The 20,470-nt window shown below is 45.7% G+C and overlaps 1 protein-coding gene across 2 annotated transcripts in view; it reads right to left on the reverse strand.

Moving 5' to 3' along the window:
• Positions 1-795: 795 nt before the first annotated feature.
• KATNAL2 (katanin catalytic subunit A1 like 2) overlaps positions 796-20,470 on the reverse strand; it is a 36,450-nt gene continuing 16,775 nt past the window's right edge. For both annotated transcript variants that reach the window (XM_081212969.1, XM_081212970.1), the window contains 9 exons: positions 19,073-19,150; positions 16,833-16,931; positions 15,778-15,841; positions 14,848-14,966; positions 11,136-11,227; positions 8,994-9,104; positions 7,088-7,250; positions 5,723-5,825; positions 796-3,177 (listed from right to left, as the gene is read on the reverse strand). In XM_081212969.1, coding sequence (XP_081069095.1) covers positions 3,038-3,177; positions 5,723-5,825; positions 7,088-7,250; positions 8,994-9,104; positions 11,136-11,227; positions 14,848-14,966; positions 15,778-15,841; positions 16,833-16,931; positions 19,073-19,150 — 969 coding nt within the window. In that variant the 3' untranslated portion in view covers positions 796-3,037. The remainder of the gene's footprint in view (positions 3,178-5,722; positions 5,826-7,087; positions 7,251-8,993; positions 9,105-11,135; positions 11,228-14,847; positions 14,967-15,777; positions 15,842-16,832; positions 16,932-19,072; positions 19,151-20,470) is intronic.

A 20,470-nucleotide genomic window follows, 5' to 3' on the forward strand; every position in this document is an offset into this window, starting at 1 on the left:
TAAATGGAAAATGCTGCCCTGATGAGACTGAGCCCCTCTGGACCAAAAGTAGGCTATAAATTTGGTAACAGCAAAACCGATTTATTTAAAAAAAAAAAAAAACACTGGCCCAAATCCGGTGAGACCTGCACACAGGCAAATAGGGTTAGGACTACAACCCAGATTCCACGGAAAATAACTAGTTAGTTAGAACTGACAAATCTCACTATTTGCTGTGGGATATGCATGCCAATCTTTACGCACATTTACCCAGAAGTTAGTCCAAGTTCCATGGAGCTTACTTCTGATTAACAGTGCACAGGACTGCAGCTGTACTCAAAGCTAACTTTAGCTTGCTCATTAAAAACACTATCTGTGGTCCCAGTTCGAAAGACTGAGCTAGAGTCCTGTGTTATCTCCCCTTATAGTCAGAACTATAAGATCAGAACCCCCATCGTTCAGCCCGGACACTGAGGTCCAGTGCTGAGGGTCTTCTGGTGGTTCCCTCACTGCGAGAAGTGAGATTACAGGGAACCAGGCAGAGGGTCTTCTCGGTGGTGGCGCCTGCCCTGTGGAACGCTCTCCCACCAGATGTCAAGGCAATAAGCAACTATCTGACTTTTAAAGACACCTGAAGGCAGCCCTGTTTAGGGAAGTTTTTAATGTTTAATGCTGTATTATGTTTAAAATATTTGGTTGGGAACAGCCCAGAGTGGCTGGGGAAACCCAGCCAGATGGGTGGGGTATAAATATTATTATTATTATTATTATTATTATTATTATTATTATTATTATTACTACACAGACTCATCCCCAGAAACTTAACAGTGCTTTATTCTGGGACAAGGAAAGTCAGGTGGTGTGAAATGCAACATGTCAGCAATGCTGGCATTGACCTGCCAAAACAGATTAGATGTACAAAACAAGTGGAGTGACCCCCTTTTGTTTTGGTTCTTCCCTTTAACGTGGCTGTGGGGAGCTCCAGATTCAACAACAGAAGGAGTGTTGCAAGTGTGTGCACTTGTGAACACGTCCTTATCCCTTTCATCATGCTCTGCTTCCTGACCAAGTTTCTCCTGCATTTTTCTGACCATCCCGCCTCCCCCCCCCCCCAGTGTTCCTTGATAAACTTTAGTAGCCCTAACCTAGCTAAAGTTACTTGTGGGTATTTATTTAGCTGATCTATTGTTAAAGCGCTTATTAGCCATCTTTCCAGGGCTCAAGGTAGCACATTCATTCATTCATCATCATCATTTTAAAGTAATACAAACTAATAACCACTTGAAAAATCAAACAAAAAACCACAAACATTCAGTGAACAGACCAGACAAGGGAAACACTAAATGGAAAGCAGTTCATCATGTATAGTCTCTGAAAGGTCCACCATATTGTGAGATTGGTTTCATAATTTTTGACCTGGCAAAATATCACAACCATTGTGTGTGTGTGTGTGCTATGCAGAAATCGCAATGTGGCAAACCCCGTGAAGCTAGCCAATGCTTTTCTCGATTCTTGCAGCCCCTGTTAACTCTGCTGGTTCAGCTCTCCCCTACTTCATGCAAGGGGCCATGAATCACAAGAGCAGGCGCCAGCAAAAATAACGTGGAGAAAACTGTGTAGCCAGCCGATGCCTCTACATTGCTCTATCCTTATTTCAGACATCGTGATGTACAGTGGTACCTCGTGTTACATACTGTCCCCCTTACAAATGCTTCAGGTTATGCGCTCCGCCAACCTGGAAGTAGATGACCCTTATTACAAACTTTGCCCCAGGATGTGAGCGGAAGTCGCGCTCCGGCGGCGCGGCAGCAGCAGTGGGAGGCACCATTAGCAAAAGCGCGCCTCATGTTACAAGTGGTTTCCGGTTATGAACAGACCTCCAGAACAGATTAAGTTCGTAACCGGAGATACCACTGTACTGGTATATTGCAACGTTTAGCTGGTTGATATATCATGATGTTGAAAGCCAGATATCGCCCAGCCCTAGTTATCATCCATAAATTTGCTGCTGTTGTTGTTATTACCCACCCTTCATCAGCAGGTCCCCAGAGCAGGTTACAACAATTTAAAATCCCGAATTAAAAGCAGTTCCAGTCGCATCAGTTTAGTGGTTCCACAGCCTAGGGGCAATTTGACATGAAGGCCCTATGTCTAGCTTTAGAAGATCATATGATGTAAAGGAGAGAGACACGAATAGAGGAAGCCTCTGAGTCTCCCACTAAAGCTAACTCCATGGCCCTGGTATCCTCTTCCGAGGAAGAAGCGCCTTTTGCGAGGACAACTTGTCAACTTTCATAGGAAAGCAGCCTGCAGGACAGGGTTAAGTTAAGCACCCCTCCCCACTGCTGCGTCTCCCGCAGCTGCAATATTCAAAACTGTTGGGAAGTTATCCAGCTCTAAGGCTGCGTCATGTTTGGCCCCAAGACAGAAGTGATCCCTTCACTTACAGGAAAATACTCTTTGAAAAGTCTACCTTAGATTCTCAATAAACTCAGGCAAGGGGGTGAAACGGGATCCAGGAATGGATCCCTCAAAGAGGGCCAGTAGTTTATTCTTCATCGTTGCAAGTCCTGCTCAACACCTGTTGCTTTTAATACAAGGATCCCTGAGAAGTCCAACTAACCACCACCTCTTCTGGTATTGCGAATATTGTCCTTCTTCCTCTGAAGAGGGGAGCGCCAGCAGCAAAATACTTGTGGTGTCAGTGTGCCGTGGATCCTAGGTGTCAGCGCAGGGATATGTGTATGTCTGGCGGTGGATGTAAGAGGATATTACAATTAAATGGATTTCAGGCATAAAAGTGCAAAAATGTTTCCCATTGCCTATTAGTAAAGGCAGGAGAGGGAAGAGGGGCTCGATAGCAAACAACCGCCAAGCCCCTTCTCAGTTCTTTAAAAGAAAATATTAGCGTGCACCTTTGAGAATGGATTGTTCTGTTTCTCTTAGAAAGGAAAAATAATATCCATTTTAATGTTAAGTATTCAGTCTCTGGCTCCCATAAATTTGTTGGGATCTGGATGGTTGAAATCTTGACTTGCCGGGGGGTGGGGGGTGGAGTTCAGACAGACTCAAATTCTTTTTGCCACTCAGTGTATTTTTGGCTCAAGTTCTTAGCAGAAGGCTTCGTGTGAGTGATCACATCCAGGAAGTCTTCAGTGGTGACTGTGTCCAGTTCAATTACAGGTAAGCTCCCGCTGTCTGCGGAAAGAAGAGCATGGACCAAAACAAACACACACACACCATTTGTTCATGTTATTGTCCCAGCCGCCCTGTTGATAGCTTATACATTGACAAAAGAAGAATGGGTGGAGATACTACTCAAATCTCCCCTTGAAGACGGAAGAAGGTGTGGGAGGTGGGGGATAGAGTTGGGGGGGGGGATGTACCGTATTTTTCGCTCTATAAGACGCACCAGACCATAAGACACACCTAGTTTTTGGAAGAGGAAAACAAAACAAAAAAAATTCTGAGTCCCAGAAGCCAGGACAGCCAGTGGGATTCTTGCTTAGCCATGCACAGCCTCTCCCCAGCAATGGGAGCCTTCATCCCCTGCCCGGGAGAGGCTGCATGCGGCTAAGGCTCCCCCAAGAGCCGTGCTCCCTTTAAAGAGTGCGTGAAGGGCAGCCCTTCTCCCTCCCGGGGGAAAAGCCCCCAAGAGCCGCACACACGCTCCACACAGCTCTTTAAAGGGAGCGCTGAGCAGAGCCTCCCGCCTGCATTCGCTCCATAAGACGCACACACATTTCCCCTTACTTTTCAGGAGGGGAAAAGTGTGTCTTATAGAGTGAAAAATACGGTAATACCTTGTCTTATTCTGTGAGGGTGGGGTTTGTTGGAGGCACGTGGGGAGAGGTGACAACACCTCTTTAGCAGCAAAAGGGAACAAGGGAGAAGGAAGTGGGGAAGTCCCCAGGAAAGTAGCTGGGCAGAGAGAGATGAGGTGTCTAAAAGATTCCTAGCTATCAAGGCAAGAAGCAGCACTTCTGAAGACTTAGTTGGGTGCAACAGAGACTATCAATCCTATCTCCTTGACACAATGGGTGTTGAAAGTTTTAAAATGGTGCCAGCCTGGAAGCTTGACTAAATAAAATGTCTGCAAAAAGGCTTCTAGAAAAATTTATTCTGCTGCCCAGGTGAGGTGGAGAAGAGATATCACCATTTATCTTGGGCTCCACTGGCAAAACAGCTTTGGGCTGTTGAAACTTCCTGATGAGTAATTGGGAGGGAGGGAGGTGGGACATACAGATGACCACATCCTGACAATACTCCTAGAAAGGGTCTGATGCTCCCTCGTTCACTTTTAAATTTATAAACTGTAGGATATGGGCAGAGCATTTCCAGTAAAAGACTATAGTGAATTCGCCCGTTTCCCTTTCAACTCTGCTTGCTTGGAACGTGAGAGCCTGGCTATCTGTAATGATGACTCTTGTGGTTTCTCCAGGACAGCAGTGAAACTTCCCTCTAAGGTGCCAGGCCATCATATCAAAAGTTGTGATGTTTTTAGGGGTGCTTCATAACAGGAAATAGAACGCCCTGACTGCAGTTCGTCGCTGGAAGATAGCTAGTGCACAGCTCTCTGCAATAGCAGGCGAGTGCCTGTGCAGCTTGAACACTCAGAAAACTTATTTACAGTGGTACCTCAGGATGCGAACGGGATCTGTTCCGGAGCCCCGTTCGCATCCTGAATAGAACGCAAGACGCGATGGCGCGTGATGCGTTTTGCCACTTCCGCGCATGGGCATGACGTCATTTTGAGCGTCTGCGCATGCGTGAGCGGTGAAACCCGGAAGCAACACACTCCGTTACTTCTGGGTTGCTGCAGAGCGCAACCTGAAAGCGCTCAACCTGAAGCACATTCAACCCGAGGTATGACTGTACTTACCGTACTTGTTTTTATTAAATTTCCCTACTGCCCTTCATTTGAGGACCACAGGACAGTTAACAATATCATTGGCATCCATCTGTCTCGAGAGACAATGGAGTTACACCCCCATGGGTGCAATCAAACTGCTGTGTTAGCAGCACTGAAGTGACCTCCCTGGCATGAAAGCCTGGGCAGTGACAAGACCGCCCCCCCTCCCGGCCTTGCAGATGTGGTCCAAAGGAAAGCAGAGCAAGACATTTGGCACCAGCTTGACTGCAGGAGTTGCTGGAAGGAGGTGTACGAGGCGCCATCCAACCATCTTAGGGACTCCACTCCAGATTTGTGTAGGCTCACTCCTTTTCCGAAAGATGTCCCACAAGGCAGTGAGGTTTACAACCACAGTTTTCCTTCTAGATCAGCCTTTCTCAACCTTGGGTTCCCAGATGATTTTGGCCTACAACTCCCAAGATCCCTAGCTAGCAGGACCAGTAGTCAGGGATGATGGGAGTTGTAGTCCAACAACATCTGGGGACCCAAGGTTGAGAAACACTGTCCTAGATGGACTACCTTCCCATGTGGACAAGCCCCACCTGCCCCTCACTTCCCCTTGCAACACGTGCAGAAACTGCCTTCTTGACCGTTGGGCCCACTATTGGTCTCATCCGCTCAATCCACCAGAACTTGTCCTCACATGCAGGTGCAGTCCCTAACCCACCAGGAGTTTGGGACCCATCAGCTACCCTCACCTGGTTGAGTCAAACCAGTCAGTCAAACCTGTTCATAGGGTGTGGCCACTGTCGCATGTAGACAGCTTCTAGGAAGCACAGGTGAGAGCTGAGAGCTGGTTTGCAATATAAAAACACAAATACACAGGTGTACCTGGCTGGTGATTTTCAAGGGCAGTGAAGATTTTTCGCACGGGGCGCATAGCAGCTTCTTTGCAGACCAACTTGATGTCGGAACCAGAGTATCCTTCCATCTCCTAATAAGTAAATTGGAAAGAAACAGTTCAGTCTCCAGGAACTTTCCAATGCAAATGTAGCATTTCAAAGAACATGGGATGTTTCAGAAAGTGATTGAGATCCAGAGGAACACCCCTCCACAAGCATGTCCATTTAGAATATGGCTCCCCCCCCCCCGCAACTATTATTTCCCCCCAATTCCTGCCCTACTGAAGTGAAGGAAGACCAACCATTCCTCAGTACACGCTGCTCTCACTTGCCCAGCTCTTTTGCCTCTCATATGGCAATTGCCCCGCCAGGTGGGTACTTCAGTTTCATCCCAGTACGCTTCTGAGCACAATTCAAAGTGTTGGTGCTGAGCTTTAAAGCCCTAAACGGCCTCGGTCCTGTATACCTGAAGGAGCATCTCTACCCCCATCGTTCAACTCGGACACTGAGGTCCAGAGCCAAGGGCCTTCTGGCAGTTTCCTCCCTGTGAGAAGTGAGGTTACAGGGAACGAGGCAGAGGTTCTTCTCGGTAGTGGCGCCTGCCCTGTGGAACACCCTCCCATCACTCCAAGCACAACTTTGGAATCTGCTCAAGAAATTTCACTTTCTGTTCAGATAAGTGCCTATGACTTCCAATAGTGTCTCAAAACAGTCAGCACTGTTTAGGGAAGTTTTTAATGACTGGTTTTTTAATCTTTTGTTGAAAGCCGCCCAGAGTGGCTGAGAAACCCAGCCAGATGGGTGGGGTAGAAATAATAAATTATTATTATTATTATTATTATTATTATTATTATTATTATTATTATTATTATTATTATTACTAGATGTCAAGGAAATAAACAACTATCTGACTTTTAGAAGACACCTGAAGGCAGCCCTGTTTAGGGAAGTTTTTAATGTTTGATGTTTTATCGTGTTTTTAATATTCTGTTGGGAGCCGCCCAGAGTGGCTGGGGAAACCCAGCCAGAAGGGCGGAGTATAAATATCATCATCATCATCATCATCCTTTGCTTGTGAACCTTGTTCCAAACAACCCAAAAGTAGCAGACATGGAGGTTTCCAGACCAGTCTCCCAGCCGGGAGGAGGCACAACCTCAGAGCCAAAATGGAACTGCGTCAGGTGCCCTCAAGGTTGGCCCCCAAAACATGGCTCTTGGGGCGGTGGGCCTCCTTTCTGTTGAGTCAGCTTGGCACATGCCCAGGTCTACTTACGATGCACTGTGTGTATATGCCTTGCCCTCTGTGAAAGCTCTCTGTGAGGTGCAACCGTTAACAGCAATAGCTTCTCCTCACCTGACTGAGTAAGCTGTAGTCTAGCTCCGTCCTCAGTTCTACTCCGCCGCTGTTGCTCACGGAAGGAAGCCAGTGCTGAACCATCGCCTGCCGTGCCTCTTTATTCGGGAGGTCCACCAGAATCCTCTTCTCGAGCCGGCGCAACATCGCGCAATCCAGTTCCCTAGAGAAGGGAAGAGGAAGGGGAAGAATGACTGCGGCTACAGGGGTCCGTTCACCATTTTCTGAAGCGTGGGCTGCGATCTCTAGGAAATCATGGGAAAGGGTGGAGAGGGATCGCAAGTCCCAGACCTCCGTCAGGGCAGGACTTGTCCACAAGTGCACTTTTATGCTTGAACGGAGATTGCAGGGGGCAGGACTAGATGAGCCTTGGGAGTCCCTTTCCAACTCTATGATTCTCACATGAGGACGGCAGAATCAAGCAAGAATCTGCATGCAGGAATGGGCTATCAGTGACCTAAGATCAGACCATCAGAACTTAGATCTTCAACATACAGTGCTTTACAACAGAGGCTGTTCACCCTTCCATATTTATTTATTTAAATTTATTTAAATAAATAAATAAATCGCATGCCACTCTGGGCAGCTTCCAACAAAATACAAAAATTCAATAAAACATCAGACATTAAAAACTTCCCTAAACAGGGCTGCCTTCAGATGTCTTCTAAAAGCCAAATAGTAATTAGGCTGAGTTTTTATCCTTATTGAACAACTTTCATACTGCTTGATTATATGAAAACCTGTAAGCGTTTTAAAAGAAATATTGAAATCATCAAGAAAAAGCACTTTAAATGTTTAGAATTGGTATTAACAGTAATTAATATTAACAGGCATGCCCATGTCAGGACAGGCCTGCTTAAACAAAAATGTTTTTTGGGGCTACAACTCCCATGATCCCTAGCTAACAGGACCAGTGATCAGGGATGATGGGAATTGTAGTCCCAAAACATCCGGAGGGCCAAGTTTGCCCATGCCTGCCCTAAGCTATAGCTTGTTTAGCTTATACGTAAATCCGGCACTGATCAAAAGCCTTCCATGAGTGCAACAGCACCAACAGGACTTCCACCCAATATGCTAAGAAGAATCTGGATAGTACGTATTTTCAGCTATTCCACTAGATCTAAAGGTAAAGGGACCCCTGACCATTAGGTCCAGCCGTGGCCGATTCTGGGGTTGCGGCGCTCATCTCGCTTTATTGGCTGAGGGAGCCGGTGTACACCTCCCAGGTCATGTGGCCAGCATGACTAAGCCACTTCTGGAGAACCAGAGCAGTGCACGGAAACGCCGTTTACCTTCCCGCCGGAGTGGTACCTATTTATCTACTTGCACTTTGATGTGCTTTCAAACTGCTAGGTTGGCAGGAGCAGGGACCGAGCAACGGGAGCTCACCCCGTCGCGGGGATTCGAACTGCTGGCCTTCTGTTCGGGAAGTCCTAGGCTCTGTGGTTTAACCCACAGCGCCACCCACGTCCCCTCCACTAGATCTACGTGACATTAAAAAATCTGAAGGGTTTTATCCTCAAACTTTTAAAAGTCACCTTTTAATACCAATGAAATCCATCCTTGCCTATTTATAGAGCATATCTTTCCTGAGCACTGGATGTTTTAAGCACCTTAAGCGTTTCTTTGCTGAAACCCTTCTTTAGCTTAGCCATAGTAAATAACTTGGCCATCAAGCCCCTTTTTAAATATTAGCAGCTGGCTTGGGCCGGCATATGCTGCCTTTACGGAGGATTATGCACTCCTGCGGCAAGAACTGCAGGAGCAAAGTAAAAAGCTCCCAATTAATCTTTGAAGGCTTTAACCAAATATCAAGGCTTTTACTGCTCTGGGTCTAAGTAAAATCTTTATCTGTGTTTAGAGGCTCACGCAAATGTATTCAAAGCGTACTCTCCGGATCTCTTACCAGGGCAGGTTGGAAGCCGCTAAAACAAAGACAAGATCATCTGACCGGGCCAGGCCATCCATCTGCACCAGTAATTCCGTTTTCATCCTCCGGCTTCCTTCGTGTTCACCGCTACCAAGATGTGAAGGATGGAGAAAGGGAGGGGCGGAGTCAATGTTATTCCCTGGCCTGCATCAGGACCACTGCCGTTACAGAGACAGGGACAAGCTCAGAAGCACAAGCCCATTCATGGGTTTTGCATCTCCCTGTCACGCCCAACCCCCAGTTCCAAGCGCGGTTAAGTTCCATGAGATAAAACCTAAGCATTATGTCCAAACTTCATGACGATTAATGCCCAGAAGTTAATTCTGCAATGAATCCACTCATGTAAGAGCACTAAAACGAAAGGAAATGCACACTTTGGAGTTTTATCTTTGCACGCAGATTAATGCAAGAGGCACTGAGCAGATCCCAAAGCCAGCATTTAGTGAGAAGGCTATTAAGTCTTAAGTTAGATCAGCTTGGATAATTACAGGGAACAGAAACGGGCCATAGTTCAGTGCCAGTATGCAAGCTTTGTACATTCCCAATAAATACCAGGCAATATGCACTTCTGGTCTGGTTCAGTGTGTCTTACTAATCCTATATATCCTTGTGTTAAACTATGGTGCAAACTACTGAGAAGCTCTCCTGGGAAAGCTCCGCCAAAATAAATGGGAACAGCACAAAAAACACATCTGTAACCGTTCGCTACTCCCGTTTGGCTGAATGTGGGACATGCAGGAGAGCTTCGCAGATTTTGTCATTCTTCGGTACAGGCAAAGTCTGCATTCTGCAACTGGGCGACAGCCAATTTTACAGGTTTCCTTGGCAAGATCTTGCGCTCTGCTTGGAATGTGCTTGATGGTGGAAGTTACTTTATCATTTATTTATAAAAATATTTATCTACCACCACATCATCGAGAATAACAAAACCTTTTACAACAGCATTTGTATATAATAAAAGTACATAAAAAATTTAAGCCCAAGGCCGTCAAGCAACTATTATGGAGAGATGAATTCTGAATTGCCTGAAGAAGCCTGGTGGGATAGAAGGATTTTCAGCAGATGTTTAAAGGTGGGAACAGAAGGCACCTGCTGATTCACTACTGGAAGAGTATTCCACAATACTGGGTCGACGACACACTAAAGGCTCCATTTTGATGCCCAATGAGCCTTGTCAACATGGAAAATAACCAAGAACACTTCTCAGTAATTGAGCTAGGATAAAAGGGTCTAGGCCAGCGTTTCCCAAACTTAGATCTCCAGCTGTTTTTGGACTACAAATCCCATCATCCCTGACCACTGGTCCTGCTACCTAGGGATGATGGGAGTTGTAGTTCGAAAAACATCTGGAGACCCAAGTTTGGGAAACCCTGATCTGGGCGGTCCTTAAGGTACCCTGAATCTAAGTTGCTCAGGGATTCGTAGATTAATGCAGAGACCTTGAACCTGGCTCAGAGGGAGAATGACTGTACAGATGGACGCTGGCTGGGATGTAAAAGCAGGTGGGTGGATTAAAAGAGGGATGTGGAACCTTTAGTCCTTCAGACACTGGGGGACTACAACTCCCATAATTCCTGGCCATTGGCCATGCTGGCTGGGACTGATGGAAGCTACATTGCACCATCATCTGCAGGGCCACAGACCAGGGCTGGAGAAGGGCAAGGCCCAGGGAGAACCCTAAGAGCTGGATAAAGAGACCTAGTGGTTTCATCTGGACTTGGGCCTCAGGTTCCCCACCCTTGACATAAGCTCACATACTTGCTGATTACTCTTATATTCCAGCTTTGGGAGCTCAGAACAAGAGTATACTAGGTAGCCTCCCATTCAGGCAGACATAGATCAGACCCAGGCACGCTTAACCCAGGGGGAAGGCTAAGTAGCTGAAGTCACAGACCACCTGGCACAAACAGATTTGGCTTTCCAAACATACTGCGTTTGTTCCTTTATTTGAACGTAGGGATGTTTAGAGTGAGAAGTGGAAGAGCGAGATATACGGAAGGGAAAACAGATTTTTCTTGCAGTGAGCAAGCTAGGCTTATTTCTAAGCCGTTCGGGAAGAGGACCTGCCTTATGGAAACCAGTCAGCAAAGGGGTATCCCCCACTTGAACGCTTGTTACCCTGGGGCTGTGCCTCGTTGGCTCATGACGGACTCCAGCTCATCCAGGAAGATTGTGGAGGGGGCGTGGTAGCGGGCAAGTTCAAATAACACCTGTCCAAAAAGAAAAGGGGAGGGAGGGAGAGACAGCTCAAGTCAGGAGGGACAAATCTCCCCACTGCCATGCTCTTGCGCACCTTCAGTTGCTGGGGATCAAAAGCGGGGTGAATGCTGTGAAACATGGACCACTTATAAATGCCATCTCCAACTCCTTGAAAGATTCCATCAATGGTGTCTCCGAAAAATTTTACACATCACTTGGGAAGACAGGCGAACTAATGCCAGTACACTGGCAAGAAGCAAAGTTCACCAGTGATGAAGCGATGATTCTTCAACATGAACTTCAATGGACTGGTCATGTTGTTCAGATGGCTGATTATTGTCTTCCAAAGCAACTACTCTACTCTGAACTTAAAAATGGAAAGCGTAATCCTGGTTGGTCAACAAAAGAGGTTGAAAGACTCTCTCAAGGAAAATCTTTAAAAATGTAGTATAAATACTGACAACTGGGAAACGCTGGCCTGTGAGCGCTCCAATTGGAGAACAGCCTTTACCAAAGGTGTCATGGGCTTTGAGGACGTTCAAACTCAGGACGAAAGGGAGGAACGTGCTAAGAGGAAGGCACGCTTGGCAAACCCTCACTGTGATCAACTCCTGCCCGGAAACCCATGTCCCCACTGTGGAAGGACGTGTAGATCCAGAATTGGCCTCCGCAGTCACTTACAGACTTGATGTTAAGACTGTGTTCATGGAAGACAATCTTACTGTACTTGGCTATGAGTGATCGCCAAATAAATAAAGAAGGAAAGTTGCACTCAGGTCCCTTAGGCATCTGACTGGCCACTGTGAGAACAGCCCTTGGAGATCCAGCTCTTTTTACGTTCTTACTTCCTGTTCTTTTCCATAGGGCTTGTAGAACTCAAATTCTGGGGTGGGAGGACAGCAACACCAGGTACACACAGATCTTATGGATGATATATGACAGATGCCCGTCCAACCTCTGCTTAAAAACCTCCAAGTTCATATGATGAACTGCATTGCTATGTTCTTCCTGCACATTCCTCTTTAACCTATATTTACAATTATTCCGTTCACTGCAGGCCGTTTAGATAAATGAGTTTTTACCCAAAACAAAGGTATTAACTTCAAATACATGAAGTCCTTTTACCGGGGCTCAGGCTTCATTTGCTTTCACAGCAGATATATTTTAAAAACACTAAACCATGGGTAGGCAAACTAAGGCCCGGGGGCCGGATCCAGCCCAATTGCCTTCTCAATCCGGCCTGCAGACGGTCCAGGAATCAGCGTGTTTTTACATGAGTAGAATGTGTGATTTTATTTAAAATGCATCTCTGGGTTATTTGTGGGGCATAGGAATTCGTTCATTCCCCCCCCCCCCAAAAAAATATAGTCCGGCCCCCTGCAAGGTCTGAGAGACAGTGGACCGGCCCCCTGCTGAAAAAGTTTGCTGACCCCTGCCTAAACAAATGGCAACTTCCAAGTATGGGCTGGAATAGAGCCAAATGCTGTACATTGTTGGCTTTGATGCAGTTGGACTGCAGTGAATGTTTGTGTTCACTTACTCATATTATATCATTATGATCTTATGATCCATTCAGAGAATTGAGGGTACAGAGTTAATAAAATAAAAGGCTGCACTTGTTTTGTTTTCTGCCATGGGCTCTGGCTGACAGAGGGAGAGAGAAGGAAACGCGGATGCCACAAGGGTAGTTGGAGAAAATATCTGAAACGCTGCCTTGGTTTGGTAGGCCAAACCACTTCTTAAATCTGAACGGCTTATAAAAGAGGAGAGAAAGAGCAAACACACACAAATAATCCTGTCTTTGCATTTTAAATCTTTTCTCCTAAATCCTACCCAAGTATATGGAGAATAATAGGATAGAAGAAAATTATTCCAGAAAGGGATTCTGGGCAAATCCTAAAAGAGCACCAAGGATTAAAACATTCCCCTTTTATGTATTGTTGCTCCATATATATATATTTAAATAAGGGGTTTTTAAAAATATAAATGCAAGTTAGAAGTTGGGTTGGTTGGACTAAATAGCTTCTGTTTTCCTGATCAAAACACAACGTGGATAATCCCACGTATTACACAAAATGAGATTTTTGTTGGCTTTTCTTTTTAAACTAAGGATGATGGCTTATTTTGCTCTACAAACAGAATTCTTAAGAAGATGTAAAACCCAATATCCTGTCACTTTTAGCATCACGTGTTCTTGCTTTCCTTGCTTTAAAAGATGACTGCATTCAAACTCCATTCTGACGCAAACTCCAGCATGTGTCTGAAGTTGCAACTTTAATCTTTGCCGTTAATGGAACCGCATACTGTGAGCCTAATTCACTGCTGCAGCCAGATGATTATAGATGGATTCTGCATTTACACACCAGTACAGAAAGAAAAAGGCCAGATAACTTATCATACTAAGAAACAAAGGTGTCATTTGATAGTAAAAGCACCTAGTCATTAGAACTCCAATGATAGGCTTAGCAGTGTGTGATCAGAGCGCTAGCAAACCCTTGGTAAAATCTCCAAAGACAAAATGGGTAGCATTTCATGTACTTCTTTGGCTTGTCCTTGCCCTCCCCATAACTAGCAAAATTATGCAAAACTAAGAAATTTTATTATAATTTATGTAAGGTTGTAGAAATCTGCCTTCATTTTCTTTTTGATAGCACTGAATATATGTTATCTTGGTAAAATATAGATATCTTGGTAAAATATAGATAAAAGGTAAAGGACCCCTGGACGGCTAAGTCCAGTCGAATTTGACCATGGGGTGCAGCACTCATCTCCACTTTCAGGCCAAGGGAGCAGGCTTTGTCCACAGATAGCTTTCCAGCTCGTGGCCAGTATGACTAAACCGCTTCTGGTGCAACGGGACACCATGACAGAAGCTAGAGTGCATGGAAACACCATTTACCTTCCCACCACAGCCGTACCTATTTATCTACTCGCACTGGCGTGCTTTTGAACTGCTATGTTGGCAAGAGCTGGGACAGAGCAACAGGAGTTCACCCCGTCGCGGGGATTCAAATCACCGACCTTCTGATCGGCAAGCCCAAGAGGCTCAGTGGTTTAGGCCACAGCGCCACCCACGTCCTGATCTAGATGATATAGATATAGATATACAGTGGTACCTCGGGTTACATATGCTTCAGGTTACAGACTCCGCTAACCCAGAAATAGTACTTCGGGTTAAGAATTTAGCTTCAGAATGAGAACAGAAATTGTGCTCCAGCGGCATGGTAGCAGCTGGAGGCCCCATTAGCTAAAGTGGTGCTTCAGGTTAAGAACAGTTTCAGGTTAAGAACGGACCTCCGGAACAAATTAAGTACTTAACCCGAGGTACCACTGTACAGACACAGGTCTAGGTGGACCTTGCCCTGATCCAGAAAGGAAACTCTTGCATCCCTAAGACAAACTGAAGATTTGGGATCACTTAAATTAGGCTAGCTACACCTTCCCTGTTCCAGAAAATGAACTCACGTTTGAATGGTACAAAGCAAGAGTTGGGCCATGGGGCTTCTAGAAAAGAAAGGAGGGAAGGGGGAAGAATATGTCCATTCCTGCGTTAGGCCACCTCACTCAAAGATTCTCTGCCAAACACTGTGGATTTCTGCCAGGGCACGAGGAAAACAGAAGGCACTCTTACTTTCACAAGCTTTTCTGAATCCCCTCTCCATTTGCTGACGATGGTGGATGCCGAGATGTTGAAGAAGGTTGTGTTGCATTCAGTGGCAACAGCTTTGGCTAGCAAAGTCTTCCCAGTACCTACAAGGTGCAGGGAAATAAGTCAGCACTCAGTCTCGACATAGGCGCTCCTCAACATTTCTCCCAACTGAGGAACTGTGCAAGCCTTTATCCCCACAATAAATGATTCCCCTGAGCTATTTGGTCAAAAGAGGCGTACCTCCATTAAAAAATCCCCAATTAACCATCTGAAAGGAGTTTGAAAAAGCAAAACAATTTATCGGCAGTGACGTTTCCGTAACAATCACTCGACCAGCATTCAAGCAAGAGTCAGCTGGGAAGAAAACCTTGTCTTTCTATCTTAACACTATCATTTGGGTTTGGGAGAAATAATATTCTCCCAGGAATGGATCGACTAGAGATAGGAAGAAAGGGTATTATTGAGATTGAATGTAGCAGCTAAGTCTACATACATGCATTCCTTGTGTAAAATAAATCCTCCCAGAACAGATGCAGTGGCCGTTTAGTTAACCATTCTGTCAAAAACACTCCCAGTCTTTGGAGGAGTTTTGCAAGGGATTCACAGGTGGTGGTTGTTTTTATTTTTTAAAGGCAGCATATAGAGACATGTCTCTTTAAAACCTTTTCCTTTTTAAATGGAGAACAGCTACTCTGCAGCAAGAGCACATCTCACAAGATATGCAAGGCTGCAAGAGTATTTATGCGGCCAGGTCCACACCGTGGATGTGAACAATATTGAAAAACGTTATGTTCAGCCAGGAGTAAGAAAGGTGTTTACCCCAAGGGGAGGGGATGCACAAAAAGGTCTCTCAAGCTGTGGTGTAAGGGAATGCGGGAGTTCATTCGTAAACTGTAGTTATGCAGACAGTACCTGGGGGCCCGTAGAGCAATAGTCCTTTCCATGGAGAGAGGATGCCAGTAAACAGTTGTGGATACTAAGCAGAGAAAAACAATATTAGAATTAAATAATAATAATAATTTTCGGGAGTCAAACTGCAATTTCTGCAACACTTTTGAGCACCCAAATGACCACCATCCCATTCTGCAATTAATCCAGAATGCGGCAGCTAGACTGGTGACTGGGAGTGGCCGCCAAGACCATATATCACCGGTCCTGAAAGATCTGCATTGGCTCCCAGTACGTTTCCAAGCACAATTCAAAGTGTTGGTGCTGACCTTTAAAGCTCTAAACGGCCTCAGCCCTTTATACCTGAAAGAGCGTCTCCACCTCCATCGTTCTACCCAGACACTGAGGTCCAGATCCAAGGGCCTTCTGGTGGTTCCCTCACTGCAAGAAGCCAAGTTACAGGGAACCAGGCAGAAGGCCTTCTTGGTAGTGGCATCTGCCCTGTGGAATGCCCTCCCATCAGATGTCAAGGCAATAAACAACTATTTTACTTTTAAAATACAACTGAAGGCAGCCCTGTTTAGGGAAGTTTTTAATGTCTGATGCTGTATTCTTTCTAATATTCGGTTGGAAGCCACCCAGAGTAGCTGGGGAAACCCAGCCAGATGGGCGGGCTATAAACTATAAATTATTATTATTAATATATGTTGATTTTGTAACTTAGACTACATGGATTATGGGGGCAGTTTGCAACTGAACTCCATGTGTAACTGGCACAGGGAAGACACGCAATAAACCCGGGGCAAAATAGCAACTTCTTGCAGATTCTGCTTCGCAGACTTCCAGCTTCACCAAAGCGCGTAAATGAGAGAGAAGGAAGGTCTGTTTTGCAGGCATATCCTTGGGCATGTCTAAAGGTATTGTAAGCAACAGTCGGGTGGGTGGGAGTGGAGACAGGGCAGTCTATCATTCATTACAGTTTTGAATGAGGAGTTTTGAACACTGCTAAGAAGTTGACACTTTCAAGATCAGGAGTGCCAGTCCAGAGAGACAGAAGCTTTCAAAACAGGTTCCCTTACCCTGATTGGATACACGACAGCTTCCTTGACCAACCGCTTGGCTGCATCGAGACCAATGATATCGCCCCACTTTACATTCGGGTTGTGGAGGTAGATATCCTGCAAGACATTGTTTGGTCTTCTTAAAGGCAGGGCTCCAGCTTCCCTGTACAGCCAGGGAAACATCGGTGCAGCAAATTAAGCTCCATTGTGCCAGGGCATAAAAACAAAACAGTGACACAGAAAGAGACAGGTTGCTTTGCAGTGTTTCTCGGTCAGTCCCCAGCCTGTTGTTGGACTACAACTCCCATCATCCCAGTGGTCAGGGATGATGGGAGTTGTAGTCCCAAAACAGCTGGGAAGCCAAGCCTGAGAAACACTGGGAGAGGGAAGCAGCACAAAATTGTTATTGCAACGGAGGACTAAAAATTCTGAACATGCTTACTTAGGGGACAATCCCACTGAAATTGACTGTTCCTGCAGAGCAACTGGGCTTAGGGCTGCAGTGTGGAACCCCAGTTCAGCTACTGATTGATTGACTGACTGATTGATTGAGTGACTGTAGAAATGGATAAAAGCCCCCCATGCAAACAATGACTATCATCAGTGCAGGTAAGGGGGGGATATTTTAATTTTAATCATCTACAATACTGTCTTATTTATTTTATAGTACAGTACATTTATTATTGCTTTCATTTTATGGATTAGATAGTAAAATTCATGTTAAATTGCTGTTTTAGGGGTTGTTTTTAAAAGTCTGGAACGGATTAATCTGTTTTGCATTACTTTCTATGGGAAAGCGTGCCTTGGTTCTGGAACACTGGTTTTGGAACGGACTTCCAGAACGGATTAAGTTTGAGAACCAAGGTACCACTGTACATGTAAAGGTCTGCTCTTCCCTGCCACCCCTCCCAGCAGCTCCTTGCTGTGCATCAGAAGAAACACGTTGAGGAGTGGATGCTTGAACAAGTTTGCTGTAGAAAGTTAAAATTCTCACTTGTTGCTTCACCCATTTTCACCTCTGGCACCACCCCAGCCCCAGAAAGTTGCCCAGATGTGAACGAAGCCCTCAATCTGAAAAGGGTTCCCCACGCCTTCCACAGAGCATCAAGCCTTGCAAGACTGGATGTTTTGCCATCTGGGGTACTTGAGGGTCGATTCCAAAAGATCCCGCCTGAGAAACGTCTTTGCCCCTGTGGAGATGGTAGCACTGAAACAGTGGCACACGTCCTCCTGTCCTGTACTCTCTACAAAGACCTGAGCAACGAAATCATCACCCCACTCGTACTAACCATCCCAGGGCGCTCAACCACTGCCACAATGTCCTTTCTTCTATCAGATCAAAATGAGCAGATAACAGCAAAGGTTGCTAGATTCATAGCAGGAGCAATCAGAATAAGGGCCACTAACTGACGGCTGATTCAGGACTTTAAATTGTACTGTTATATCAAATTTCCTTTTCTGCATATACTGTAATGTTTTACTGTTGCTATGGCCATTGGCTAATGCAAATAAAGTTTTTTCTCTCTCCCATCATCCCTGACCACTGGTCCTGCTAGCTGAGGATCATGGGAGTTTGTAGGCCAAAAAACATCTGGAGGGCTGAGTTTGAGGAAGGATGCGGTAGATGAACCAGTGGTTTGACTCAGGACAAAGCAGCTTCCTATCTTCCCACGAAGGAGAAACAAGAGGGAATGACCTCTTAGTCTGGTTTCCAGAGCTACGTGGCTGGCCACTGTTGGACTAGGTGGAACTTCTCCACCAAAACAATTGTTATGTTCTTTGTTCCTCCTGAGGAACTGGGGATGGAGGCAGACTACGTCCACCAAATGCCACTACAGCAAACCATTGACAACCAGGCCCACCAAGCTCTGATTTACCTTAATGACTTGGCCTGATACTATGCAGCCTTCTAATCTTTCGATCCGTTTTATCAACAGCAACACCCACAAATGCGAATAAAGTTTTATCTTATCTATCTCGCCTCCTGTGCATACACAGAGAGCATCACCCAGCAGGGAACTCTCTTGCGTGGACCCCACTGCAGCGGGTGGAAGCTGTGCTAGAAGAGTGAAGGTTGGGGCTTCCACAGGGGACTCTCCTGCAGGGCTGTGTCCAGAATGTGGTTATTCATAGACTCTCCTCCTGTTCCCCCATCCTGATGTTGGGTACGGAAATGCGGAAAAGCAGAGGATTAATTCCTTGACCAACTAGGCTCAGCATATACTCCAGGACTGAAAAGAAACAAGGTTCGGCCTTACCCTGCTCACAACCGTTGCAAGTTCTCTCATTTCACCAGTCATCCCAATAAAGGCGCCCAGGGGTTTTAATAACCGTTCCTACAAAAAAGACACATGCACATGCAATCTATATACAGTATAGCAGGCATGTCCAATAGGTTGATCGCGAGGGTGTCCCAGATGATCGTGGCATGAAGTACAACAACAACAAAATCAGTAACTTTGGTCAACCCCGCCCCCAAGAAAAGCTAAATAACTTTGGTCAACCCTCCCCTTAAAAAAGCTCAACAACTCCTGGCAATGACAATGGGTAGATCACAGCTGGTCTTTTTATATTGTGAGTAGATCGCCGTCTCTTAGAAGTTGGACGTGCCTGATATATAAAAAGGTAAAGGGACCCTTGACCATTAGGTCCAGTCGTGGCCGACTCTGGGGTTGGGGCGCTCATCTCACTTTATTGGCCGAGGGAGCCGGCGTACAGCTTCTGGGTCATGTGGCCAGCATGACTAAGCCGCTTCTGGTGAACCAGAGCAGCGCACAGAAACACCGTTTACCTTCCCGCCGGAGCGGTACCTATTTATCTAGTTGCACTTTGACGTGCTTTCAAACTGCTAGGTTGGCAGGAGCAGGGACCGAGCAACGGGAGCTCACCCCGTCACGGGGATTCGAACCGTCAACCTTCTGATCGGCAAGTCCTACGCTCTGTGGTTTAGACCACAGCGCTATCCACGTCCCTGCCTGATATATAGCATGCCAAAAAAAAATTGTCTTGGTTATTTTGAGGGGCTGCAAAACTTTAAATTAAGTATGTGAAAGTTTTAAATATGCAACGCCATTTTTGGAATAGGTTTTTTTTCATATTAAGTCCTATTCAAGCTGTCTTCCCCAGACCCAGCTCTATCCCTGTGCATATGCAGCATTTTCTAGTCCTCACGCTCTCCCCACACAATTCCTCCACCAAATATACAAGGTAAAGTCCAAATTGGGAGGTACTGTGGCTAGGTACTGTAGCTATGTGGACAGGAGGAGATACATCCTATCCGGGATCCAAGGTGCTATTGTGTTAAAGACCTTCCAGTTTGGACGTCACCATCTATGCATGTCAAGGAGAGGAGAGAGGATGATACACGCAAGTCCAAAGGCCACTCCAAAAGACTTTTCTTCCCCATTGGATTTACCAGGTACTTATTGTCAGTTTGCATTTCTTAGTGCAGAAAGTATTGATCTGATGTGCAGAGATCTTTTCTATTCAGATTAATACAAGAGGATTCTAGAAGCTAGTAGAAGCTTCTCTGTGTGAGAGAAGTAGGCGGAAGGATTGTTTGGGTTATAGCTTCTGGAAGCTGAGTACAGCTGGTTTGAACTGGTTCTCTTATCTCTATTCTGCAAGGCCATGCTGATTGTAAATACTGGCCAGAA

This window comes from Podarcis bocagei, assembly GCF_964188305.1.
Source record: "Podarcis bocagei genome assembly, chromosome: 11".
Classification (NCBI taxonomy): domain Eukaryota; kingdom Metazoa; phylum Chordata; class Lepidosauria; order Squamata; family Lacertidae; genus Podarcis; species Podarcis bocagei.